At 50.4% G+C, this 26,981-nt stretch overlaps 1 protein-coding gene across 1 annotated transcript in view; it reads left to right on the top strand.

The window, feature by feature from the left end:
• The window catches only part of COBL (cordon-bleu WH2 repeat protein), a 177,704-nt gene extending 151,510 nt beyond the window's left edge, over window positions 1-26,194 (top strand). The window contains exons 14-18 of the mRNA XM_065884338.1: window positions 11,271-11,368; window positions 12,600-14,449; window positions 15,341-15,460; window positions 16,161-16,433; window positions 26,177-26,194. Of these exons, the coding sequence (XP_065740410.1) occupies window positions 11,271-11,368; window positions 12,600-14,449; window positions 15,341-15,460; window positions 16,161-16,433; window positions 26,177-26,194 (2,359 nt within the window). The remainder of the gene's footprint in view (window positions 1-11,270; window positions 11,369-12,599; window positions 14,450-15,340; window positions 15,461-16,160; window positions 16,434-26,176) is intronic.
• Window positions 26,195-26,981: the final 787 nt, after the last annotated feature.

The following is a 26,981-nucleotide window of genomic DNA, read 5'->3' as shown; positions in this document are numbered from 1 at the left end:
ACATTACTTTTTTTTTTAATCGTTAATTTCTCTTTAGACAGTTATTTACACACAAAGAACCTCTAAGACAGTGGCTTGAATTCAACTGTTTTATTTTGTTGTATGAAAATTGCTTTTTGATTTGAATAGTGTTGAATTTGTCCTTTTTCTCCTGAACGTATATGATATTTGAATATTTGAGAGATCCTTCTCATGCCACAAAGGACTAAAGATTATCTGAATTTCTTGTAAAAGTTTTAGCGTTGCTTTCTGACATTTGGGCTTCTTGTCTACCTGGAGTTTATTTTTGGGCGTGGTGTCAAGAAGGGATCTATTTTTCCCACTGGTTCCTAGTTCCATGTTGGTCCTCTGTCCAGTTTCCGTATACACGTCGGTCTGTTGCTGGCACTCATTCCATAGACTGGTTAGTCTGTCTCTGCACCAGAACCAGTCTGTCATAATTCCTTTCTTCATTCTTAGTTAGAAAGGCAGGTTAATTCTTGGCAGCACATCCTTCTTTTTTTTTGTTACTGTTGATGTATAGTTGATTTACAATATCATGTTAGTTTCAGGTGTATAGCACGGTGATTCATTCATACATATATCTATTCTTTTTCAGATTCTTTTCGCTTATAGGTTATTACAAAATATTGAGTAGAGTTCCCTGTGCTATACAGTAAGTCCTTGTTGTTTATCTATTTTATACACAGTGGTCTGTACATGTTAATCCCAACATCCTAATTTATCTCTCCCCCCACCTCCCTTTCCCCTTTGGTAAACCTAAGTTTGTCTTCTATGTCTGTGAGTCTCTTTCTGTTTTGGAAATAAGTTTATTTGTATCTTTTTTCTTCTTTTAGATTCCACATATAAGTGATATCATGTGATATTCATCTTTCTCTGTCTGGCTTACTTCACTTAGTGTGATAATCTCCTTTTTCTTACCTTTTAGATAATTTTAAGAACCAGTCACACAATGTTTTAGAAACGTTAATAGAAATAAAGTAGATTCTTTTTCTAAAAAAAGCGTAAGTTGATCACCAAAATGAATGAATGCCTTTGTATTTTTCATGTTTTTTTCAGCTTTGCCTAAATGAACACACAAGTCTCTGTCTGGTTAATGTAATTGTAACAGTTTATCACGAGCATTTCCCCAGGTGGTTGTATACACCCTCTAATAACGTTCAAGTACAGCTCTTCAATCTTAAGGACAATTCCAAGACCAAGTTTATATTTTATTAGACAGGAAATTAGAAGGTGACAATTGGTCCGTTTTGCCTCTGCCCCAAACAGGGTGCATTGAGCTGAGGTTGGCCTGTTTGCAGAGAAAAACTACGGCATTCCCTTCAGAGTCCACCTAAACATAAAGGAAAGGAGCTTCACGGTAATCCTCAGATCTGTTCAGTTGGTTTGCATTGGGGTTGCACACCCTGAGCTCTACATCTGAAACTAATCAGACACGTTACCTCAGTGCCCCAGGGATGCTCCTACAAAAGTCCCAGTGGATTTTGCTGGTGTTGACCAGATGTAAAATCTTGCTGATTTCTGTTCAAGTATGGTACTGTTGTCTGCAGCCACAGCCAGGATAATCACGGGGTCTTGGAACCTGACGCTTTATCCAAACAGGGAGCAGGTCATGTTTTTCTGCCCTCGTCTCTGGGGTGCCACTGAATTTGAGAGTAGTGTGGAGGGGTGGGAGGGGACTCTGGGCCCTGACCGACCCATGTGGAATCCCACCACCACTAACTAGTTGCTTGGCCTTCGAGGGTCCTCCTAACTTTGCTGAGCCTCGAGTTTTGCTTATATCTGTGCAGATAACGCCTCCTACCTGTCACAGGTGTGGGAGCCACTGGGTACCTGTGCACATGCTCAGTGCCTCTTGAATAGCCATTGGGTGGGACCCATCGACTAAATCACGCAGTTAGTTTAGGGACCAGAGCACCATGAATTTTCATGGCACATCAACTTGCCTTTTTTGGGCTTTAGAGTCAAAGGAAGTTGAAGATGATCGCTGAGCTCCTCAGTCCTGTCTGTGCTGTTCCATTATTTGCCTCAGAAATGGGATCAACTCTCTGCCCATGAGTTTTCATGGAATATCTGTAGGTTTTTCTTTCTCAACAAGAGTTGTCTCCATTGACCAATTCAACTTACTCAGAGGCTTCAGCATGGTGTATCACATCTTTATGTCCAAATGCATGACTTTCAATAAATTTCAGGATTACTTAAAATCCGTGCCTACTGTGGAAAGCAGGGGTTACAAACTCAGAGGCCACACAGCATGGGGCAAAGCACAAGTTTTCTCTAAAGAGGGCAGCCCCACAGCTTCCTTACGGTTGTTGCCCTGAGGGGTTTACAGACCCAGTGTGGCCGGCGTTGGAAGAGAAGACAGAAATCTAGATTTTTATGTGAGGTCTCCCCAGTTTTTTGTTTTTTTTTTAAAGGCTATAAGTGTTAATTGCTTTAATTTCTTTTTCTCTGATTCCCATTGAAGCTGAGCTTTCACCATATGTTTGTCAACCAGGTACATTTCCAGTTTTGGAAAGACTCTGTTTATGGGAGGAATAGTCTTAAAGTTAGAATTTGAAAAATATTCAGATGCAAGAAACAAAGATAGGAACTAGAAAGCAGGTAGCAGACGCAGAGATTGTCCCCCGAAACCTGATTTCAGTTCCCTCCTTGGATACAAACGGTACTGATGCACTGCGGTGGGCACTGGGTCTGGGATGGGACAGGAGCTGGAAAGACGAAAAGATGGACAAGGTCCCCACGTGGAGACGGCCCTTATGTTGTAGCCGGGAGGATGGGTGGTTCATCAAGGGCTGTGACCCACCTGCCATCCAGAATCCAGTCCCCTCCCCATTTGAGAGATTTAGGCCTCCCAAATTTTAAATCTTGGCAACCAATTCAGACTTTCAGGGCCAAACAAAACACATCTACGTGCTGGGCAGGCCAGTCCCAGATGTGCGCCCCACTGACGGCTGGATGCCTTGGTCCGTCCTCCTCTGCGCACTCATTTGCCAACTTTGGAATCGCTACAGTTACTCGGGTATCTCCTGGGATATATCTCTTGAAAAATATCACTTCACAATGTATTTGGGAAGTTCCACGTTCTTCTCTTGGAAGAGGAGAGTATAAAGTCGCTTACAAATTCTGCAGCAAAGCAGCATGTGTAAATTTTCCCCTCTGCTGCCTCTTAATATCCTTCAGAATGAGTGTTCCGCTGTGCACCATTTGGGAGATGCTGTCCTAGGTCATCCCCCTTCTTCACTGTCACACTTACGGCATTTACAAATACGCACCTCAGATACATGGATAGAGAGAGAGAGAATACACTGCTTCTGGTGAACATGGTGCATTCCAGTGATGTGCTCTGAGGCTCTGTCTGAGAATAGGGCATTGAGAGTTGGGACAGCAAAAAGCCCGAAGGGGAAGGGGAAGGTTGGGTCAGTCTTCAGGGGCCGACCGGTCCTGGCCCAGAGAGCAAGTCTGCAAAATTTGTGTGATCCACAATGGAGCAGATGACTGCAGGTGTCCAGACTGGCCCAGGGTCAAGTTCAATGAGATGATAACCCGTGTTTGGGGGTTGGTAGCCCAGAATCAAGCTGAAATGTCCTGAGAGCAGAGCCCACCACTGTTCATGGAGGTGTGGTCTTGACCTCGGCCACCTGGAAAGGGCCCCGGAGCGGAACACTGCCCAGGGGTACACGAGTTCAGTGATTGAGAGAAACAGTAACAAAGAACGTGGTTTCTGATACCCTGCTGTCCCAGGAGAGGACAGGCCTGGTGACAAGGGCAGATGTGTACTCAGTCAGCCTGCCAGCTCTTCCCTTCCTGTGCCGTGAGATGGATGCCCCTGGACCACATTTAGAAAGGGAGGCCACTTGAAGGGGCTGGTACCCTGGTCTTGGTGCCTACTACTGGGCCCTGAATCCACCTCCTGGCTCTGCCCAGCATTGATTCTGACACCTGGATTCTGCAGCTCATCCTAAGGTGGCATTTGTGTTCCCAGTTGGGGTGTTCTTCCTGTGATGGTCCAGGACCTGGCTGTGACAGTGAGGCCTCTCCATCCTTGGAATGCCGGACACCAGAGGCTCAGGAGCATAAGTTACCCTTTGCCATGATGGGCACGGCTAGGTCTCTGCAAATGGGACACGGGTTCTGATGGATGGTGAAGCTGTCGCCAACAGTCTCAGACACCCTCAGCTTGCAGAATCTCCACTGTGGCACCAGTTCCCAGGGGAAATAAGGAGTGTTTGTGGTTTTCAACTTTGCCAGGGTGCCCTGTACTATTGCCACCCCTCTGATACTCGGAGATTCATTCAGTATTGGAGGGAAGAGTGGAAGAACCTTTGTGACCTGCAAAGGCCCCAGTTTGTAAGGTCTGTAAAGTTCTAGTTTGCTGGGCTGTTTCTCCTCTCTCTGCCATCTGCTATTCTGCAGATAGCAAATTCATCCAGACTTCTTTGGCTGGGATTTCCTGGGGTCCCACTTTGACAAATTGGAGGCAAGGACTCTTTGCACCAGAGCTCCTGCAGCCTGTCCAAAGAGCGTCTGTGGGGTTGGCTTCAGCTGAAAGCGTTTTTCTTACACTATTCGGTCTAGTGGCAAAGTGCACGTCTCCTGCTCGTGCACTGAATTTGGAGGCTCTGCTTCTTGCTGCCACGGCTCCAACTTCCTCAAGGGCAGCGCTGGCTGGGCTCCATCGAATGCCCTGACAGCCAAGATTTTGAATTGAAGTCTCAAGGATAAATACCAGTCTTCTAAAGAGAGCAAGGGTGAAGGCTTGGGAATGATTAGAGTGTGCTTTGTGTGCTGTGATCTGAAAATGGTATGTTTTCCATCAAGTCATTCGATTAGATCCAATTATAGTTTTCACTGCAAAATAAATCTATGCCCTCAATTCAAACTTGACCCTGTAAGTGGGACATCCAGTTCCAAGAGTCTTCCTCTCAATTTAGCACAGCCAGTAAATAATCTCCTTCAGGAAGAATTCGGCCCATGTGGGGATTGCCCCTCATGGTGGGGACACCTAGCAGTGGCTTCCACACAGTCCTGCCCTGGGTGGGAGCTGTGTCACCCATGAAAGATCTCCTGCCAGCTGCATCTTTCCTTCGTGTATGACCCAGGCCAGCACTCCTAATGCTTAAAGAGCAGCACGATGTGAAGCCTGCCTGGCATCATATCTGCCCTGCCTGTTGCTGGTGACGGTGCCCTGGGCCAATGACTTGACCTCTCACTTCTTTTTTTTAAGTTGAAGTATAGTTGATTTACAATGTTGTGTTAGTTTCAGGTGCACAGCAAAGTGATTCATATATATATATATATATTCTTTTTTTAATTAAGTTATTTTATTTTTGGCTGCGTTGGGTCTTTGTTGCTGCGTGCAGGCTTTCTCTAGTTGCGGTGAGCAGCGGCTACTCTTCGTTTCGGTGCACGTGCTTCTCTTTGTCATGGCTTCTCTTGTTGCAGAGCACGGGCCCTGGACACGCGGGCTTCAGTAGCTGTGGCACGTGGGCTCAGTAGTTGTGGCTCGTGGGCTCTAGAGCACAGGCTCAGTAGTTGTGGCGCTCAGGCTTAGCTGCTCCACAGCATGTGGGATCTTTCCAGACCAGGGATCGAACCCATGTCCCCTGCATTGGTAGGGGGATTCTTAACTGCTGCACCACAGGGGAAGTCCATATATATATATATATATATATATTCTTTTTCATAGTCTTTTCCCTTATAGGTTACTATTAAAATATTGAGTGTAGTTCTCTGTTCTATATAGTAGGTCCTTGTTGGTTATTTGTTTTAAATATAGTAGTGTATCTGTTAATCTCAAACTCCTAATTTATCCCTCCCCCCTTTACCATCTTGGTAACCACAAGTTTGTTTTCTATATCTTTGGGTCTATTTCTGTTTTGCATGTAAGTTCATTTACATCTTTTTTTTTCTTAGATTCCACTTATAAGTGATATCATGAGATCTTTGTCTGGCTAACTTCACTTAGCATGATAATCGGCTACAAATGGCATTATTTCATTTTCTTTTTGTGGCTGAGTAATATTCCATGGTCTATATGTACCACATCTTCTTTATCCATTCATCTATCAACAGACATTTAGGTTGCTTCCAAGTCTTAGCTATTACGAATAGTGCTGCTATGAACATAGGGGTGCACGTATCTTTTCAAATTATGTTTTTCTCCAGATACATGCCCAGGAGTGGGATTGCAGGATTATATGGTAATTCTATTGTTAGTTTTTTTAAGGAACCTCCATACTGTTTTCCACAACGGCCGCACCAGTTTACATTGTCACTAACAGGGCAGGAAGGTTCCCTTTTCTCCACACCCTCTCCAGCACTTGTTATTTGTAGAATTTCTGGTGATGTCCATTCTGACTAGTGTGAGGTGATACGTCATTGTAGTTTGGGGGATTGACCTCTCACTTCTACTCTCTTGTCAGTACAATCGAGATCTGCAGTACCACCCCCTAGGACAGTGCCTAACATATTGCCAGCCTTCAGAAATGGATGGCTGGTGTTATTATTGTTGTTGTTGATGTCGTTTATTTAAAACTGCCTGAGGAAGGATAGAAACCTGATTTGTTGGAAATCCTTGTAACCTGTGTCTACCTCTGACCGTCTGCCTCATTAAACTATTTATAGCATCTTTGTCTGAAAAGAACATAGGATCATATTTGTGTACCGATAGACAGACGGGGGAGAGGCTAGCACTGTTTCTAAACTCTCGAATCCTGAAGGCAATCTTGCTGTAATCAGGCAACTCATCCATCTGTGTATCATACCGTGTGTGATCAGTACTGTGAAGCTTTCAGTCCTGGGATCCCTTTGGAGGACGCTAGTTCCGCAGAAATTCTGTAAGGAGTCAATGAGACAGATTGGGTAAGTGGGTTGCAGGCTCTGTTTTTTTTTTAACGGTAGAACCACACTGAAATCATGTGTAGAGCCTCAAAAGACAGAAACTGTAGCTTCTCCAGGGGAAGGGCGTCTCCCTGTTTTGTCCGCTGCCTGTCCACCTTCCGCCTGGCAATCCGTAAGCTCCTTCTCCACCCCCACCTGTCCGTGAGTGGTGGACGTGAGGGCTGTGGATGAGTTAGAGTAGACTAATTAAAGTTAAGGAAAATTAACGTTATTTAATGAAAAAATAATCTTGCTTACTTTTTACCTTTTTAACGTGACTACAAAAAGATTTTAAATTACATGTGTAGCTCATATGACATTTCTGTTGGACCCTGTTGTTCTAGAACTCTGAAGCTTTATAAATACAGGACCGTTTGTACACGGAATGGGGAAGTTAAGCACATATTACTGTCATCAGCCGTCTCTTTTCCCAGGCTTCTTACCTTTAGTTTATCAAGTAACTGTTTTGAAATCGCACGGGTTGGTTTGGTTGTTGTCAGCCGTTGAACCTGAAAAGGACATCTTTTTCCTCTCAGACTTTGCTTGTTTTCTGCGACTGGGTAAATTACCTAAAGAAACTTTCCTAGCCACATCAAAAAGAAAAATGACTTGATGTGCTGGAATGGGGCAGAATCAGCCCGTGCTTTCTTTTTTCTCATATAAAATTTTTGTAAAAATGAAAAAGCACCTGTTTGCCCAGGTACCGATTCCTCGTGACTGCTGTTAGTCTCCCATGGGAGTGGGTGGGGCCGTCGCCAGACCCCGCCCCTGAGGCGCTCCATTTCCCGGAAGACTCCCGCTTGAGGCCGGCTGAGCCTCAGACGTTAGGCGGCAGTGGCTTGTCCGCGGCTGTGGCCTTGGCAGAGTGACCCTCCGCGGGAGGGAAGGCTCCCGGTGAGGTTTCTCCAACACGTGCAGCTGGTATCGGAATGCCTGTGCTGCTTGTTTGCCCTTCATTTCCTTGGTCTTAAGCCAAAACAAACTGTCCATAAGAAACTGTCTGTCTTAGAGTAGGGTGTGTGTTGGGCGTAAGGAATGATGCCTGGGAAAGGAACATCTGCGCAGTTGACTTTCAGCTTAAAAGAGGTGCTAATGCTTCTGGCCAACTGTGATTCTTCAGGGGCACGCAGGAGGGCCCTGCTGCTGAGCCCACAGAAGCTGCCCTCCAAGCCCAGGGACCAGGTGCTTCCAGCTGGCTGTTACAGGGAGAGAGGAATAGCTGTAATCCATCGGCAGCCCTTTGAGGAGAAGTGGATGGGGTGGGTGAGGAAGGAAAAGCAAATTCTGCTAAGCCTCCCCCTCCTGAAGCTGTACATTGGAAAGCATAATACATACATCACACTGGTTGGGGCTTTTGCCAGATGACCCATTCACCCAGAATCCAGAGTGTGGCGGGTCCTATCCCGCATCAGGAGAGGCACCGGCTGCAGAAGCCAAGTGGTCCACAGGCCTGGCCTTGCCCCGCCCCGAAGGTGCGCGGCAGCCTTGGGAAAAGCACCGGCCAAGGACCTGGGCTCCTCCCTCCACAGCGCTCCCAAGGCAGGTGCCTTCTGTCATGTGTCCACTCTCTCCTCCTGGACAGGCAAGGCCCCGGTGAACCAGGTCCACCCTGGGGCGTCAAGAGCAAAGTCAGGTGAGAGGTGGGTGGGATGTATCGGCGGAGTGTGGAGCTGAGCATCTGGGACAAACCTGGGACGTGTACAAGAGGCAGACGGAGGAAAGGGGCGGGCAGGCAGGCTGAGCCAGGTGGAAGGCAGAGGACACGGTGTAGGGACCCCGGGCTTCACAGGGGGCCTGACGGGAGGTGAGACGGGCAGGCGGAGAACAGGTCTGAAGCCCTGAGCTTGGGGCTTTGCCACTGATGGTTAGACCAGGCGGCTCAGGCCGGAGCGTGGGTGGGAGGAGCGTGGGGAAGGGCTGGCTCAGGCCCTGCTGCAGTGCCTCCTTGAGGAGTTCGGATTGTCGCACACTGGTTTAGGGTCATCTCAGGGATTGCTAGGTACTCAGGAACACAATAAAATTATAAACACAACATGCCACGTGTATGGGGCATGGTATCACACACATGTAAATGGCTTTTCATAAAAGAATTAGTACTCATTAGAGGACCAAAGGATCATCTTAGGTGTTGCCCATTTCAGACATTGCCTCATCAATCAAGCTGCTTTGTACCAAAATGAGCATACTTCAAAAAAAAAGTATGAAATATTTGCCGTAATCCATCCATTTCAAAATCACACTGGTCGGCGATGGTGCCTAGGTTTCTGCCTCACCCTTGTCCACAGACACAGGTTACTTTTCGATCATCGTGACCATCCTGTGTGGAGTTGCATGTCTCGATTTCTTCACGTGACATGCCGGCTTAAGCAGCGATCTGTGTTTCCACCTCCATGGCATGGTCGTCATAGGATGCGGTGACGGGGGGGACGCCCTGCCGCTGGAAGCTGTAGAGACCTCCCCATGAATATGATGAACATGCCGGTGTTGATGTTTTTCCTTCCATAGCATTACTTTCTTAAGGCAAATTATCAAAAGTGAGGCTAATGAACCAACGTTCCTGCAGAGTTAAAGCTGTGCTTTTGCTTCTTGATGTACACATTCCCATTGCTTTCCAGTTAACACCAGGAGCAACAAGTTGAGAGTCTCAGATTCACGGAGTTGTCGTCATTCTGGGGTGATCTTCTTTCTCCGGTGTACGCTTTATGAAATAATATCATCAGTGGAACTTCTAAATTACTTTTTAATTCTTTTTCTTCAAAGGGTGCATTATTTTAGTTTAGTTTAGTTTAGTTTTTATTGAAGTATAGTTGATTTACCATGTTGTATTAATTTCAGGTATACAACTAAGTGAATATATATATATATGCATACACATATATATGTGTGTATATATATATTCTTTTTCAGATTCTTTTCCCTTATTGTTTGTTACAAAATACTGAGTATAGTTCCCTGTGCTATAGTTTTTAATTCTTATTAATATCATTCTGTTCCCATGGAACAGTGTGATTTTGCATACTTTGAAGGAAAGGCAAATACTTTGAAGGAAAAGTATAGACATAATTTTGTTTGGCTGGACTTTAAACAACTTAAAGTAGGAGGCAGCATTTGAAAAGTGCTCTGTTTTCCATTTCAAACACTGTTTTATAGAGCCCTTTCCATTTTTTTCTCTGCCGTACACTTTATTGAATATTTAAATGAGATTTATTTAAACCACCACATTCCATGAAAGAGAAAAACACAAGTTTAGTAAATGCATTCAATTAAGTCTTGGGGCAAAAGCAACAGGAAACGCAGCCTTGAGCCTCCCGTGGTCGTTGTTGGTTGGTCCACAGCCACACAGATCTCGGCCAACGCTCTTTGTTTGCCGTGTCAGAGGATATTAGCTGAGACGGGTCTGGAAGCCACTTCCTGGCTCCAAGGGGACACGATCACCAAGTAAGAAAGGCTCATTTATCAGAACACAAACTTTGCTACATAAGTGAGGATGGTACAAAGCATATTTCAAGCATCATTATCTCGGCCTGATTAGTAATGATGGAAATCGGTCCTCGATTTTAACGGTCAGCGGGAAAGACCTTCAGCTTTCACTGAAGAGTGACAATCACCCCATATGTGTCTCTGTTCTTGGCACAGCAAGAAAACGGAGACAAGAGCCTTTGCAAAGGCTGCTTTCAAATTGCTTTGGCAGCCGTTGTCTTGTGGGTGCCGCTGTCCAGGGACACAGATAAGGACGGTCCAGTTCTCCTTGGGGGGATGGGGGGACATCTCCCTGGATGCCCGGGTGGCAGCACCACGCGGCACCTCTGGATACATACGTGGCCAGCCCTCCCCGGTTCTGGACCCCCTGCGAGCTTGGGCTGCGCCATCCTGAGCTCACGCGGTTGCCTCTCTGTGAAGCAGCAATAAGGACCTCACCTGCTTCATATCTGCTTGTGAGGTTTATCCTAGGATGATCTGGGCAAAAAAGCCCCAGGTAGGTCCCCGCGTGGGAAGGCTGCATGAGGCACTGGAGGGCACTGTGTGGGCCCCCCGCTGTGGGCGTTTCCCCCATCCAGTTAAAACCCTGAGGGGCCTGGGGAGGGGGGTGGGCTGGGGAGGCTGTCACCAGTGTCACTGCTGCCCTGAGGTTTGCTGTAGTCATGGTGTTCACTGTGCACCACACACACACACACACACACACACACACACACACACACACACACACACATACACACACACACACCATCTGCGTCCCAGTAGGTCCAAGGGCAGCAGTGGTCCAATGCCTTTGGAACTGCAAGAATTTGACTATGAGTTGTACCTTCTTCAGATATTTCCAGAAAAGAGTGAATTACGTAAATAAGGAGATAAACGAATGCTCTCCCTTTCTGCTTGGTCTTCCCTAGAAGTGGAAGAGTTGCTCCAGCCTCACATGAGGATGAAGACCTATTCATGACCGGCCAGTTCCAGAAAACCCTTGCAGAACTGGACGAAGAGCTGGAAGGTAAGCAGCGCCTGCTCCTGCTTGGACCTTTGCCCCATGTGGCCGGCGCTCTGAGGGTTATCTTCTCTGGCTGAACTTTATGGCATCACACGGGGAAGATGTCTGCAGAGGGAACGCAGCTCCGTGTGAGGAAGGCCCGGACTGGGGGCTGAGCACACAGGTGAGCACAGCTCCCTGGAGGGGACCTTGCACCTGGTCTGCTGAACGGTCCCGAGGAAACATCTGAGCAGCTGCTTAAAACCTCCTCTGAGTAATACTGATTTTGCACATTGAAAAGTCTTCCATACACATGAGCAGAAAAAAAGTTCTCCAGTCCTCAAATGAGTTAGGGAAACACTGGGTGCCACACAGGCAAACAGGGCTGTTTATTAAACCTCCAACCCTGTTACTTGCTAATATGTGGGCTGACTTTCAAAGGGAAACGCAGAACACAGTGGTGTGTTGACAGGGACCCCTCTTAGAGTGGGGCATCCCACAGCACTGCGATTCTGTGCATATATCAGAGAAATAATAGTGTAAGGCCGAAGCAGATGCAAATCAGCTCAGTAAAAACTGGAAATCTTTCAAACGAAGGCACAGAGTGAAAATCAACTAGGAAGTAGATATTGGCTGTGCCCTCAAAGAAAACAAAACAAGAAGAAGGAGACAGACTCCAGAGCTGGCCCGGAGTTTTGTCTGACTTGCTTTTCAGTGTTCCGCCCTCAGATGGGGCTGACAGGGCTGAGCAACCTTAATCAGCCTTAGTGTGTCCTCTGGCTCTGCCCGCAGGGCTCACTGCATCCTTTAGGGCTAATTCTGATGGGCTCGAGGCTTAGTCATCTGCCTCTTAATAAGCAAAGCAAGATCAAGTTGTGCCATAGACTTTGTGGTGCTCCTGGTGAACAAGAGCAAAAGATGAAAGTCAAAACCCCCCAATCCACCTTCCCACCCTGCCCTGAGGTGGTGTATATGGAGGGCTTGGACTTAGAGATCAGTCTGTAAGTGAAGATACCGGCAAAATGTTGTATGATACCTCAAGGCATCACAGATCAGCAGACAGGTCCTCTGTTGACTCATGCAAGCTGAGACTGCTTCCAGGCATGTGTAGATGGCAACCCAAAATGACACTTTAAATAACTTACACCAGAGGCACCCCAGAGAAATCAAAGTCGGGGTGCAATTTCACTGAATAAGGGGCATAGGAGTTGTCCGAGCGGTGCCCACCCGTGACCTGTGTTGTGCTTCTTTGCAGAAATCGAAGAAAGCTATGAAACCGACTCGAGCTTCCTCACCAACTGCATACACAGCATGTCCGGTCGCTGCCCGCAAGGCACCAACATCCCCGACGGCGATACCGAGGCAATCCCGGTGACATTCATAGGGGAGGTTCTCGATGATCCCGTGGACTCGGTGGCATTTACCAACAGAAACAACAACGCTGGCTCTTTCGATGCTGGGAGCACAGCCAGCAAGAAGGCCCAGCTGCCGCCGTGCCAGGCCGAGCACAGCCAGCAGCACGGGCAGAGGAGGGCGGCGGGGCCTGGCTCACCGGCTCCTTCCCAGGACCCTGGGAGAGAAGTCATAGTGGCCTCGACCAACACCTGGAAGGATGTGACTCCCAGTAAAATGGCGCCCAAGGCAACTTCTGCTTCAGCGCTTCACACGCACGACCTGAATGCGAAGGAGGAACGCAAGGTGGTCGGCTCTGCTCATGGCGGGAGGACCCTGGCCACCCGGAGGGGGAGCGCGCAGCCAGGGAAGGAAAAGGAAGGAGATGATAAAAGTGACGTCTGGACACTACCGCCGTGGTATCGAGACCAACACCCAGGGGGGAGTTACGGGCTTAAATATGGCCTCACAACGTATAAAATCGTCCCTCCAAAGTCGGAGATGAAATGTTATGACCGGGGAGCATCCCTCTCCACGGGTGCCATCAAGATCGACGAGCTAGGGAACCTGGTGAGTCCCCACACGAATGCCGGCAGGACCATAGTCCCGACGTCGCCCACTCTGGAAGCAGAAGCCCCGCCCATTGGAAAAGTCAAAGAATTCTGGAGGTCCAACTCTATAGAAAAACACTCTGGCCGGCCCACAGAGGGGGCCAAGAGGACCTCTACCCCCACCACGCCCACGAATCTGCAACCTCAAGAAAGCAGACTCAGAGCGGAGCCCGCTTCCCCAGACCCCAAAGCGACATTGCCCCGGCCCCGGTCCCCCAACCCAGAAGATGGGAGACCTCTGGAGGAGGGCAGAAGCTGGCCACTCCCAGCAGCTGCTTGTCCCCTGGAAGTGCCAGCAGCGAACACCGCAGAAGTCCCGTTTCTCAGACCTCAGAGAAGGACATCCAGCCAGTACGTGGCCTCTGCCATTGCCAAGCGGATAGGGACCCCGAAAGTCCACACTGACGTGGGGAGGAAGCCTGATAATGCCCAGAAGACATGGGAAGAGCCAGACCCACCTGGACGACCTCCCATGGTGAAGGATGGTACCACCCCCAGCCTGTACCCAGAGACAGGCGTGCGTCACAGTGGGGACACATCGGCAGCAGGAGCGCATCCCGGAGGGCAAATCAGCAGCCCTTATGGGAAGCTATCTACTCAAGACGGTCCCACTGGCATCCACAGAACTTCCCATGGACCACTCATCACAGCTGCCCAGAGGGGTCAGGCTTCCGTGGGACAGAGCTGTGGTCTCAGTGGAAAGCAAAGCCCAAGGAAACACAGGACCAGCTCGGCATCTGATCCCAAGTGCCAGCCAGCCGGCACGAGCCCCCCACCTGCTCGCTCGGGAGGTGATGAGACTCCAGGCAGTGCCCTGGTGAATGGCTCCAGGTGGGTCTCCGTCCACAAAGAGCCTCTCCACTCTCCGAGAGTGTCTGATACAAGTAGCCACGCCGAACAGGAGCCCCCAGAATGGGAGGAAAAGCCGGGTTTGTCAAGCACAGATGTACCTGAAGCCGATGGTACCCTGCCAGCCAGTATCTTTGGGCCAAAGAAGAAATTCAGACCCGTGGTCCAGAGGCCAGCCCCGAAAGACACATCCCTGCACAGCGCCCTGATGGAGGCCATCCACTCGGCGGGAGGGAAGGACAGGCTTCGCAAGGTGAAGTCATCAGCGGGCTCCTGCCTCAGGGATGGGCCCTTCCCCACACCCACCCAGACACAGACTTTAAGGTGGCATCGGAGGAAGGAGTGCCGGGCTAGGGATGCGGGTGAATGCACAGGTTTAATTTTACCTGGATTTCTGTCTCCTTGCCTACAGAGTTGTTTGAATAGAACCATTAAGGGGCCAAAACTGATGGGTTTGGGCTCGTCCACACTGCCTTTAAGGCTCTTGACTGCCCTGGGGAAAGATGTCGCCAATACATAGCCCTTGCCTGGTCGCAGAGGAGTGGAGAGGTGGGGGGTGGGGCAGGGGGGATCATCCATAACTGGTCCTTGAGCCTGGAGGGGTAGATGGAGGGTCAGGCTGGGATCCCCATCACCCTGCATTTTCAGCAGTGGTGGGCTGTCATGCTCCAGTAACCTTGGGGACAGTTTTACCACACCTGCCCCCATGTAGGCATTTATCATCCTGCAAATGTTATTTAATAGCTACACCAACACTGATGATTGGGAACTGTGTCCTCCATTTTACCATTGAGAAAACTGGGGGATCACCCTGCCAGCTAGTGGGGACCCAGGCCTCTCATCCAGGTCTGCAGGACTTAAAGGCACATATCTGCTCAGGAAAGCTAGGACCAGTAACAGGAGGGATAGGACATTCAGGGGCAATCATTCTGTGCTACCCCAAATATATAACCTTTGATTTTTGTATAGTGTGAGGTCAATCCAGAATCTCAACCTGATCATTTTACCTTCTAACAGACAGAGACTGTGAAACTGACCCTGTAGGTCTGAACTGATAACTATGGGTTTTCTCTGCACTACCTTACCGTCAGCATTCCCCCGTCTCCTGAGTGACATGTGTTGACGTAGTTAATAAATATTCTAGACTCCAGAACCCGTCTCAGAGGGAGGTCTGAAGAAACCGTCCTACACAGAGACAGACAGCGAGCGCTCAGCCCTGCTGGCAGCCATCCGTGGGCACAGCGGCACCTGCAGCCTGAGGAAGGTAAGAGGGGCCTCCACAGCTGCCCCCCGCCCAGTGATCCCAGGGATGCTGCAACAGCCAGGGCAACCCCCGATTTTGTAAGCGATGCTAAGTCATCATCGGAGTAACCAGACCAACCTCAGGAGAGGCATTGAGGGGCCGCCCCTGCACAGAAACTCTCCCTCTCTCTCCCAAACGTGTAAGTCCTCCCTGCATATCTAGCTCTGTGCACTTCCCCAAATTCCGGGGACGCTGAGCCTGGCTTCAGGGCTTAGATCACCCAGCAGTGGGAGGCGGCAGCGTCTCAACTCAGGGATGGAGTTGCTGGTCTGGCACAGCTGCAGGACCACCTGGACTGGAGCTCGGGGACAGGGGGTCATCCAGCTTCCAGAGCCAGAATCCAAGGAAAAGCGAAACGGACACCTTCCCTTCCGTGTTTGGAGGAGGGGTCATCCCCATTGGTTGGTCGTTGGTGTGTGGCCTTGGGGTCTGTCCAGACACGCCACGATGAGGCAGGAGGGCAGGGGTCTCAGTAGGGCCAGACTGACAGCCCTTCTCCCTGCCGTCAGTCACTGCCACCACCACCACCACCCCCGGCCCCCAGGAAAGCCCAGGGATGGGAAGCAGACACGCCCCCTGGGCTGGCTGCACGGTCAGATACCCTGTACCGCCTCTTGGAAAGGACATTTGGGACACTGGCGTTTAACCGTCTCGTTGCTAGGTGACGTCCTCCGCCTCTGAGGAGCTCCAGAGCCTCCGCGATGCCGTGCTGTCTGCACATGGGGCAGAACCCCCGGGGCCAGAAGACTTTGGGATCCAGTCCCCACCCGCCCTGCCGCCGCCATCGCCCCCATCCCCTCCAGTCACCCGGGCTCCCACCGCATCCCGGACGGAGTCCAGGTCCAGCTCGGGCCCCCTCAGCAGCCCGGTGGACGCCAGGCAGGCCTTGATGGACGCCATCCGCTCAGGCAGAGGGGCCGCGCGGTTGAGAAAGGTGAGGATGCGTGACTGCGCGTGCGCGCTCCTGTGGGTGAGAGGACAGAAGAGTGCCCCTGGGCAGACGCGCCCTCAGCGTGGTGGGAGGTCTGCCCAACTCGCTCCTGGGATGCAGGGAGGGCTCCAGTGCACTCCTAACCCCTGAGCGCGTTTCCACCACCCACGGCTGCCTGTGATCCAGGATGGCCACCTGTGATGCATCCTGAAGGGCCCGCACCACACTCATGGCCTTCGGCCGGGGTCCAGGCGACAGCATAATTGGTTAATTAGTTCATCTTTCTCTCTTTCCTTCTTTCTTTCGTAATTTATTTTTCTTTTGCCAGCATACATTTTGAAAATTATTGCATGTGACGTCTCTTGGGCAGAGCACACGTTTCTGGTTTTTCTAAAGCTTCTCCTCTATCTGGTCTTACGCTGCTCTGTACATTTATGCCCACCTAGTCCCTGAAAGCAGTGGAATTTGTGGCGCCCAAAGTAGGGTTCCCAAATTGAAAGGGCCTTTGGGCCAGATGGATTTTGAGATCTCCTTTAACTCCAAAATGATTCTGTGCATGGACTGACCCTCTCTTCCTGCCTGTTTCTAGTGGGTGGAGGAGTTCGGCTAATAATAGGGAGGTGGTGACAGGTATTATTTTCTGAGAGATTATGTCCAGACCCTAAGCTTAAGTTCTCACATGTACCTGAAGAGGTCAGTACTAAGATTATCCTCATTTTACAAAGAAAGTGAATGAGGCTCAGAAAACCGGAGTAACTTGCCCTTGTTCACATAGAGCTGGACCCAGACAGGGGTCAGTCTGGGCACAGAATGTCCACTCTGCACTGCTCTGCAAGAGAGCAGCTGGCCCACGAGACCGGTGGGCCACTTCCACAGAGGGCGGCAGGCTTTGCTGAAAAGGTTTCCCACCCAGGAGCCTAGGGCCTAGAAGGCAGTCCTCGCTGAAGCCGGGACGCCCAGCGGTGCCACCCTGGGCAGGAGCGGTCTGAACGCCACTGACTGGGAGCGTTCCTGGGGCCACGGCCACAGCTCCCGGGTCAGCCCCAGAGCGTGTCCGTGTGATGGAGAGGCATCCACGCTGTGTGCTGTGGCCCCGTCAGGGACCCAAGACATCACACAGGGAGGATGCTGAGGGCAATTCATCACTGAAAGCACAGCCCAGCCTCAGGGTGCTGGGAAAAGAAAATGTGCTTAACCTCATGGCACTGGATGGCAGCCAGTTTCACACTTTCTCCTCTGGATGGGGGGGGGGGCGAGGGGAGAGCAGTTAAAATTATTGAGGGCTTTTGGGTTTTCTTGTTTTTTCACTTCTATAGAATTTATATATTTATGAACTTAGAACATTTATTACATAGAATGAGGGAAAGGTGAAGAAATTGGGCTGCATGGCTAAATAAGTGTCCTAATAAATGGACCATGTGGATTCTGATGAAAACAGCTCTGGAATTCAACCCTGAGACAACCTCTTTCCTCCAAGCACATTGCAGTATCAATTGAAAGTAAATGCCTGTCCGCCGGTCAGAATGGCCATCATCAAAAAGTCTACAAATAATAAAAGCTGGAGAAGGCGTGGAGAAAAGGGAAGCCTCCTACACTGTTGGTGGGAATGTAAATTGGTGCAGCCACTGTGGGGAACAGTACGGAGGTTCCTTAAAAAACTAAAAATAGAGTTACCGTGTAATCCTGCAATCCCTCTCCTGGGCACATATCTGGAGAAAACTCTAATTTGAGAAGATACGTGCACCCCAGTGTTCATTGCAACACTACTTACAATAGCCAGGACATGGAAACAACCTAAATGTCCATCGACAGATGAATGGATAAAGAAGATGTGGTACGTATATACAATGGAATATTACTCGGCCATGAAAAAGAACAAAATAATGCCATTTGCGGCAACATGGATGGACCTAGAGATTACCATACTGAGTGAAGTAAGTCAGACAGAGAAAGACAAATATCATATGATATCATCTATATGTGGAATCTGAAAAAATGATACAAATGAACTCATTTGTGAAACAGAAACAGACTCTTGACATAGAAAACAAACTCATGGTACCAAAGCGGAAAGGTCGGGAGAGGATAAATTAGAAATTTGGTATTAACAGATACACACTACTGTATATTAAATAGACAATCAACAAGGACCTACTGTATAGCCCAGGGAACTCTACTCAATATCTTGTAATAACCTATAGTGGAAAAGAATCTGAAAAAGAATACCTGTATAGGATAGATATACATACATCCATATTTAACTGAATCACTTGGCTGTACTCCTGAAACTAACACAGTATTGTAAATCAACTATAGTTCAGTTAAAAAAAAAAAGAAGAGAAAGAAAAAGAAAGGAAGTGCCGGTCGTTCTCAGAGAATCCAAAGCAGCACAGCTGGTTATCAACCTTGATGGTCTGGCTGGTCTGAGGGAACGATTTCGAGTCTCTAAAACACTGTTTCAAAGTGAGAACCACAGGACACCTACATGCTGAGTCAGATTTTCAGGGGGTTGAGCCTACTCATGTGTAATTTCTAGTATTTATCAAGTCACTTTACTTTGAGGTTTGAGATAATTATCCATGTCCTTTGAGCTTTTGATACAGTTTGAGTAATGCTGACTGTAATTATATGACGGCTGTACTCATTTCTCGTATACATCATCTCATTGGCTGGTTTTGGGTCATTTCAAATAGCTGTTTCTCTGTCCACCTCGCAGGAGTCACATGGATCAGGGGCCCAGAGAGAAAAGCCTGCCTGGGCTTGCACAGCCGGGGAGAGGCCACCACTGCAACCTTGAACCTCAGGCTTTCTCTCTCTTAGAACGTGTGCCCATACCTTCCAGAAAATAATTTTAAAAAAGCAAGTTTGGGAACTGTCCAAAAGAGCAGAGGAAGCTGTTTGTGCCATGAGAAAGAAAGTGGGGAGAAACACAAGGACAGTGGTAGGAAGGGCCGGGACCTGCTGGCCAGGGGGTGGCGGGACACAGACGGGTGTGTGTGTGTGTGTGTATCCACACAGCGGGCAGCGCGGCCCTGGCAGTGCCCACAGGAAAGGTCCAGGGGGGCTGAGGCCAGGCCGTTGCTCATCCGGATGTCAACTTTGTGGCAACAGCGTCACATGGCAGTCAAAAGCCCACGTTTGGACTGTCTCTTGGATTAATCTAAGTGTTGGGACCTGCGTTACCCATCCTGGGAAGGGTGAGGCAGTGAGTCTGGCGCGTCTGAGGTTTTGATGCCCTTGGGCTGTAAGCTGGGCCTGAGTGAGCACGATGAGGGTGACCTGGGAGACCCTGTCCCTTTGTCTACCCAATGCACCACATCTTACCTAGAGGCCTAAGGGCTGAGCGACAGGACTGTGTCACTGCTCTACACAGCGACCCACACAGACCCCCTCCCCTCTCCCCTGCTTACACTCTGCGTCTCAGGGCCACGTAAAACCTGCCGAAGGACATGTGACTTCGGAGGCCAGGACCTGGACCTTCCACCCAGAAGCGTCAGCTCAGCCTCCATCAGGGACACCCAGGTGCGGCCAGGACAGCCTCACCTGGAACCAATGTTTGTCCTCCTGGAGGTGTGCACCTGACCTCGTTTTCGACTGCCTCGCCCTCCCTATTGGTGTGGAACAGCAGACCTGTGACACCAGGGGACACACGTGCGATCCAGGTGACCAGGGCCAACTGCGCCTTCCCTGAGGAGTCTAGCTAGGCGGCACTTGTCTGCGGGGCGCTGGCCGTGAATGTCTCCGTGACTTCGCAGCAGTTGCAGTTTGGGGTGTGTTACGGCGTTTACACCTCGAGTCGCTTGAGCTTTGCCTCTTTAGCTTTCTTTCACCTTTTGGGCTTTTAAAGTTGCATCACCTCAAGGAAAGTGAGCTAAGCGTGGGACTCCTGGATCCAAGCAGTGTGGGCTGCGCTGTCTGTGGATTCTCAATACGAGCAGAGGCTCCTTCATCCTTGGTGTTCAGTGATGCTCCGGGATGCGTGTAGCCAGGATAGCGTCCCGGACTGCGGGGTGTTCCCGGCTCTCCCGGGTGGCGGTGGGGGGCTGCGGTGCGTGAGTCCTCCAGGCATATGCCTCCAGGAGAAGCAGGGCATCTGGCTGTCCCGGGAGGGCTGGCAGAGGTGAGGGACTCTCACTGCTAAGGCGGGCACAGTTACTCACCCTTCCCTGAACACACGTTTTGCGTCGGTGACGATGCTGCTTATGATAAAAGACCAGAGGGTCGATTTGATGTAGGAGGAATCACCACCTTAAAAGTGAGTTGGCCGCTTTTCAGGGCGATTGGAAGTCTGTTTGCCTCCCTCCGCAGTGTGAATTGAACGCCCCGCTTCTGTGTTTGCGGTTGTCAGAGACGTTGCCCACTCTGTGTCTTCCCTCCAGCCCCAGATAACAGCGTCCTCGGCTCTGCTCTGTCTGCTGCCCCTTCCGCAGTGGACACTGCCCTCCCTTGCTGGGGGCAGGGCTCAAATGGACCCCAGAATCCGCTTCCGCCTTCCACTCCATCCTGCATTCTTATTCATGGTGAAACTGTGTGCGTTGGACAGCCTCTGTCGGTCTGTTTTAAATGCGTTGTTTCAGAGGGCCTGGAATGGACACCAAGTGCCCTTTTCATCCGTGTTTATATTTAACACATTCACACGTCCAGCCATTCATTTCGCAAGCATTTCCTGAGAACCCACCAGGGTCCAGGGACTGTAGTAGCTGCTTGAGATGGAGAGATGAATGAAGCATTGTCTGTGCCCCCTGGGGACTCTCAGCCAGGAGAGAAAGAAGGGCTTGGGGGTTTGTCCTTGACCTTAGGGACATCTCACCAGTTAGAGACCTGGTGAAAGCCCCAAGACCTTCTCCTCGTGTGTCCTAGCTTTGCTCCAAGGAGGGCAGAGAGCAAGCATCTCCTCTGTCCAGACCTTCCTGTACTGAAAGTCTGCAGCTTCCATTCCACAGATGGGAAAGTGGGGCACAGATGTCCTGAGGGCCTCGTCCTGGCCTTAACTAGGTCAGTGCCGCTGCCCAGCCAGACTCCGCGTCAGCCCGGCACGGGCGGACGCCTCTGGGAAATGCCTCATTAAGCCCCATGGTGGGCACGCCGCGGCTGGGCCCTCCCAGGTGTGTGTTTTCCCACCACAGGAATTAACTGATTCAGATCACACGTGTGTCCTGGCGCTTGGCCTTGGCAGGAGACCCTGTGAGAAGTGATTAGGCATGTGACACCATCGCCATCAAAGCCCAGGGAGCCCCTGAGCCAGGACAGAAAAGAGTTGCAGCAGCAACTCTAGGCCATGCTGGGCTCGGCAACGCACAGTGTAGACCTTTGATGTGTTTCAGTGAAGTTGGGAGAGTTCAGAGGCACAGACAGGTTATTTCTGTCTTTGCTGCCCTGTGACCATCCTGCCTATACAGACCTTCCATGTGACCTGTTTTTCCTGCAGGTGGAACCCAGGGATGCCTGTCACCACTGCAGTGACCCCTCAGGGCCCTCACGGGTGCGGTTCCCTATTCCTGGAAGGAAAACGTTTCACCTCCTAGGGTTACCAGCTAATCCCCAGTCGTCCTGCATGTTCCTGGATTAACCTCAAGCCCCCAGAAAGTCTCCCCCGGCCCCCAGGCTGGAGGAGGTTCCCCAACAGAGCATCACCTCATTTCCCCCCATAACCACATCGCAGCCTAATTTCAGCAGTGATCTGTGTAACTCCTGTGTGAGCTTGCCCTCCTGCCACACCGTGAGCTCCAGCAGGTCCCAGCACCTTGCACAGCCCCAGACACAGAGTGGGTGCTCAGTAACTATCTTTTGGGGGAAGGGAGAGAGGGCGCCCATTCTTTGCCACCATATTGCCTGGCTCTCCAGACCAGTGGCCGAGTGCAACTTGGGGTCCCCGTGCTCAGAACTCGTCTATTTCATAGTCGTGATAAACTTGCCAAGAATCCACTTCACACTGTAAGAGACCGCCTTCTTTTCCTTTGGAGAATAAGGTAAGTTCCGGACATCTCCGGTCTTCTGCCAACGGTCCCACTCCCGTTCTGCAAAGCTGGCTGACAGCTGCATGGCTGGGTCCCCTGGGAGTCCGTTAGCCGCCCCCACCCCCACCCCAGGAACTCATCTGTCTGGGTGGAAAGAAGGGACCTGAAACAGAGAATCCTGTCGCTCCCTGACAACTTCTTTCCTTCCCCTGGACACCAGCCCTCTGTCACCACTCTTCATTTTACCTTTTTCCGTATAAACATCATTTTCCTTGGCAGGTGAGGAAACAAAATTAAACTTGGATATTTTTACAGCTTTCTGACTTGGCCTCAAACTGCAAGCTTTGTCCCTTCATTGATTTTCTTCTTGTCCAACCAAAATAAGAAAGAATCTTTCAGGAAGCTTGAAACCTTTGGGATGCCAGGAACACTTCCAGTGTTTTTCTTCCAAGCTGCGCCTTGCAGCACGCCCTCCTCCCGCGGGGGGTGCCCTCTGTCCTCCTTGCCCACCTGAATTTGGTCACACCCATCCCGGGACAGGTCCACTGGTCATGTGAGTGGGCGCTGGGCTGCAGAACGCTCCCCTGCCCCACCTAAATAGCAATCCCTTACCAGTGTGGCTTTAAGCTTGGGTTGACACTAATGGCCATCAGTGTGGTTTATGCTACCTTGTGGCCAATTCCATCCCCAAGCTGTCTTTGTTGAATTGTCCAAGTCAGAGCTTTTTAAGGCTGTCCTTCTTCAGTTTCCTTCTTGAAACCAAAATTTAGGAGTTCTCCTTTTCCTTCCTAGATATTTTCTTAGTTTACTGAGAACTTTTACAATCTGCATGCAGCCATCATTGTTGCTATTAGTGGTGATGAGAGCACCTTCTAGGTCTCAACCAGCCAGGGATTCAGAGAGCCCCCAGCCCGGGTCTTCTGCACCAGCGACACTCAGGCTAGTGTGAAGCAGGCTCACTGCCAGGAGGGCAGGTGATGTCCAGCCCCTGCTTCCTTCACTCACCTGCCCTGGAGCTCCCCTCACTGGGTCACAGTCCCACCTACTACCCCTCTGTGTCCTGGGAAGTTTAAAAGTGGCTTCTCCCAGTCGGGCCAGGCTTTAGGTGACCGAGGCGTGCAGGATGTCTCCTGCCTCACCCCCAAACCTCCGTTCAGTTGTCATCCCATCCCGGCCACCAGGACGCTGGTGCTGGGATGAGATGAAGTGATGGTGGTGCTGGTGACAACGCGATGAGGTATACCTCGAGCCTCACCGGGCGGGTCTGTAGTGCAAATCCCATCATCCCCATTTACCGGGGAAGGAGGGGGCACCCCCTGCCTGAGACTCCCCCAGCCCAGATGCAAAGTCAGTATATCCATACAATGAATTACTACCCAGCAATGAAAGGAATGTACACGCAACAACATGGATGAATCGCAAAATAATTATGCTGAGTGAAAGAAGCCAGGCCAAAAATAAAGCCAGACCAAAAAATAAATAAATACATGTCAAAACATATCAAGTTTTACACTTTAAATGCGTACAGTTTATCATATATCAATTAATTTGTTAAAACAATAACAGTAAAGATACCTTTTAAAAATCCCTCCCCCTCCCATGGACCCGGCCCCACCACTGCCTAGCTCTGCTTCCCTTCACTGTAGCTTCCAGATGTCCCGCCCACTTGTGCTGCTCCGTTTCCCCAGCATCCATCCCCCACCGGCCTCCTCCTGGCCGCTCTCAGAACCGCCCTCATCAAGGTCACAATGCTGCTAGTACCCTTGGATGCAAGAATAGCGCCCTTTATTCTCCTGACCCTTTTCAAAGGTCAGGAAATGGGATAAACGTACTGTTAACAGGATGCTGGCTGCATTTTCCAATAACAGGCTCAATCTGTTCTTCTCTGCCCAACACACACTCTCTTTTCCCCGTGTCTTGGACACTCTGTAGCAAACTGATTTTGCTTTTCCAAACTGACGATTAAAATCTTTGTTTTGAAGTTAGAGGTGGCTCACTTCTAAAGGTGTCTAGGGTTTGAAGAAAAACCCATTGAAAACGTAACTAACATAATGTTTAAACATAAGCTCATCTGTGTGTCCCACCCTTGGGGCCCCTGGTTCCCGTTGCACTGTTTGCTCTCACCACGTGCATCCTTGTGGACGCGCACTCCCCGCGGCTCGGCCAGCGCGCTGCATGTTTCCCCTGCCCCTCTGGCCACGTTCTGGGTCTCCTCTGCCCAAGGCTGCATGCGGCCCTGGAGAGAGTCCCAAGACCTCTTGTCTTCCGAATCTCCTCACTCTCCCAGGCAGACCCTTGACCGTCCAGACCGCTGGCCCCCGATCCCACCTCCAGCCTAAGCCGCCCTGTGCATCGGACACGAATCTTCAGTGCCCTCCTTGACGTCCACCGTGTGTGTCCCATGGGCTCCATCCAAATCAGCAGGTCCAGTCTCCTCCCTCCACGCCCCCAAACTCCACATCTCATCCCGTTTCATTTCTCAGCCTGTGTGGACGCCGCGGCCGCCAAGGAGACACTGATGGGCCGGTGTGCTCGTAAGAAACGAGCGGGTGGAACCCTGCAGTCGTGGTCATGGCCTGGGGCCATGTTCTCTTCTCAGATGAGCCCTCTGGGGACTGCTATTTACTAGTATTTGGTCCAGGCCGAGACAGCACTCTACACCCCGGTTCTCCCATCTTTATATTGGAGGCGGTACCCGCAGTGATAACAATGGCAATAATGCGTCAGTGATTGAGTTGAGCTGAAGTTTTAATGAGATGAGACTTACAGTGTGTAAGTGCACAGGAAATATTCCAGGTGGTGTCTGCTTGGGTCCTTGGATGTTCGCTCTGATAACGCACTGAAAAGTAGGACTAGATGCCCAGCTCCCAGCGCTGTTCCAGTTTGAATGTGCTGAGCTCGGTGGAACCACGGTGAGAAATCCAGTGTTCCTTTCACATGGTTTCACGTGAATCTGTCGCTCTTCTTAAAAATGCTGCTCACCTTGGCCTTCAGAGGCATGGAACTGTTTCCTTCAAGATTCTGCACTTGGGCATCCCAGGAGCGTGCAGGGCTGGACTCAGAGTGGCAGGGTGAGCTCACGCATCGAGTGGGCTGGGAACGTGTGGGTTTGCAGTTGCCCCTCGGAGCCGCCCCCACTCACTGGCACCCAGCAAGTCCTGCGCCCGGGGACGGGATGGGGATGGATGCCATGGTTCCAGCCCCAGAGTCCCCACGCCAGCAGTGACAGACACAGCTGCTGGGAGACCACGGCGGGCCAGGTAACCCACAATGCGAGGGGGCGATCGGATCTGCCCACCCAGGACTGGAAGCAGGAATGCCTTTGGCCAAGAGATGGTCTGAACGCTTCTTGAAGAAGGAGTCCTTGTTTTCCAGCAGGAAAGGGGCATCCCCGAAGGAGAAACCCCACATGCAGAGACCAGCCCAGAAGAGGGACCCCTAACAGACTCAGAGACTGGGAGGGGGCTCAGAGAAGGCCGGGGCTGGGGCCGGCTGACGGCTCTGGGAGAAGCTCAGGGACCTGCAGACACATCTTAGACCCTCCAGCAGTTCCCCATGTTTTTTCCTGAAGGCTGTAGCCAGTCACTGAAAGCATTCAGGCATGTTGTTTGTGTTTCTGAGAGTTTTCTCCTTGGGGCTAAAAGTTTGATGGGTACAGCGTAAACACTCATTGTGTTGGGAAAGGAATGTTGCAAGGAGGGATTGGCACACAGGTCCTCAGCACCCGGATACCTGCACCCTGGGCTCCGCCTCACGCCCTGAGTAACTGTGGTTCTTTCTTCACTGCAGGTGCCCTTGCTCGTGTGAATCAGCAACAAGATGCGATCGTGGCAGAAACCCCCCTGCAGGATGCTCACCACTCACGAGCACCACCCGGCAAGGGATACAGGGGTCTGGTGGCTTCCTGGTCTCCAGGCCAAAACTCGCCTCGTTGACTTTCAGTCTATATCACGGTTCAAAGGGACGGGGATGCCACTCTGCCACGCGGCTTGTGCCAAGGAAATGTATTTGCCTCTGAATATTTGAAGTTGCCAATAAACTGTTCTTGTTGGCAGGTTAATGGGACTGTAAACGCTGGAGCCCAACACACTTAATTACATTGATAGACAAAGCGGAAAGAATCATGCCTTAGACTGATTTTGGACCTTGGAGACTTACCACATGTAGATGGTTAAAACCATTTAGTTGTTGAAAATCTTTCTGAATTCTAGGGAAAATATATATATCAGTTGAAACAATCTGAATGTCATATGCTACTTGATGTAAGAAAAAAGAGTTGGGAGGCTTTTTCAAAGGTGACATCACTGAGTAATGAAAGTATTGGATCCTTATTCCTCAAACATTTGGGGTGAAAACCTCATGGAGGGTGGCAGACCATGATCTGTCCAACTAAAGCCATTAAAAATCAACCATGATCACCCAGAATAACAATCACACGTGATATATGAACATGGCAGGTCTGAGTTCTCCTGAGGTGTTGGCTGAGATCAGAAGGACGTTGGAGTGGATGGCAGTGCCCACGTGGAATGCTGTCCCCCAGCGGGCTGTGATGTAGCGCAGTCCTCCCCAACCGAGGGCTGAGCACGGAGCCCGG

This window comes from Phocoena phocoena, chromosome 9 (assembly GCF_963924675.1).
Source record: "Phocoena phocoena chromosome 9, mPhoPho1.1, whole genome shotgun sequence".
Taxonomy (NCBI): Eukaryota; Metazoa; Chordata; class Mammalia; order Artiodactyla; family Phocoenidae; genus Phocoena; species Phocoena phocoena.
Note: the sequence above shows the minus strand (reverse complement) of the source record. Positions and strands in the feature narration are given on the sequence as shown.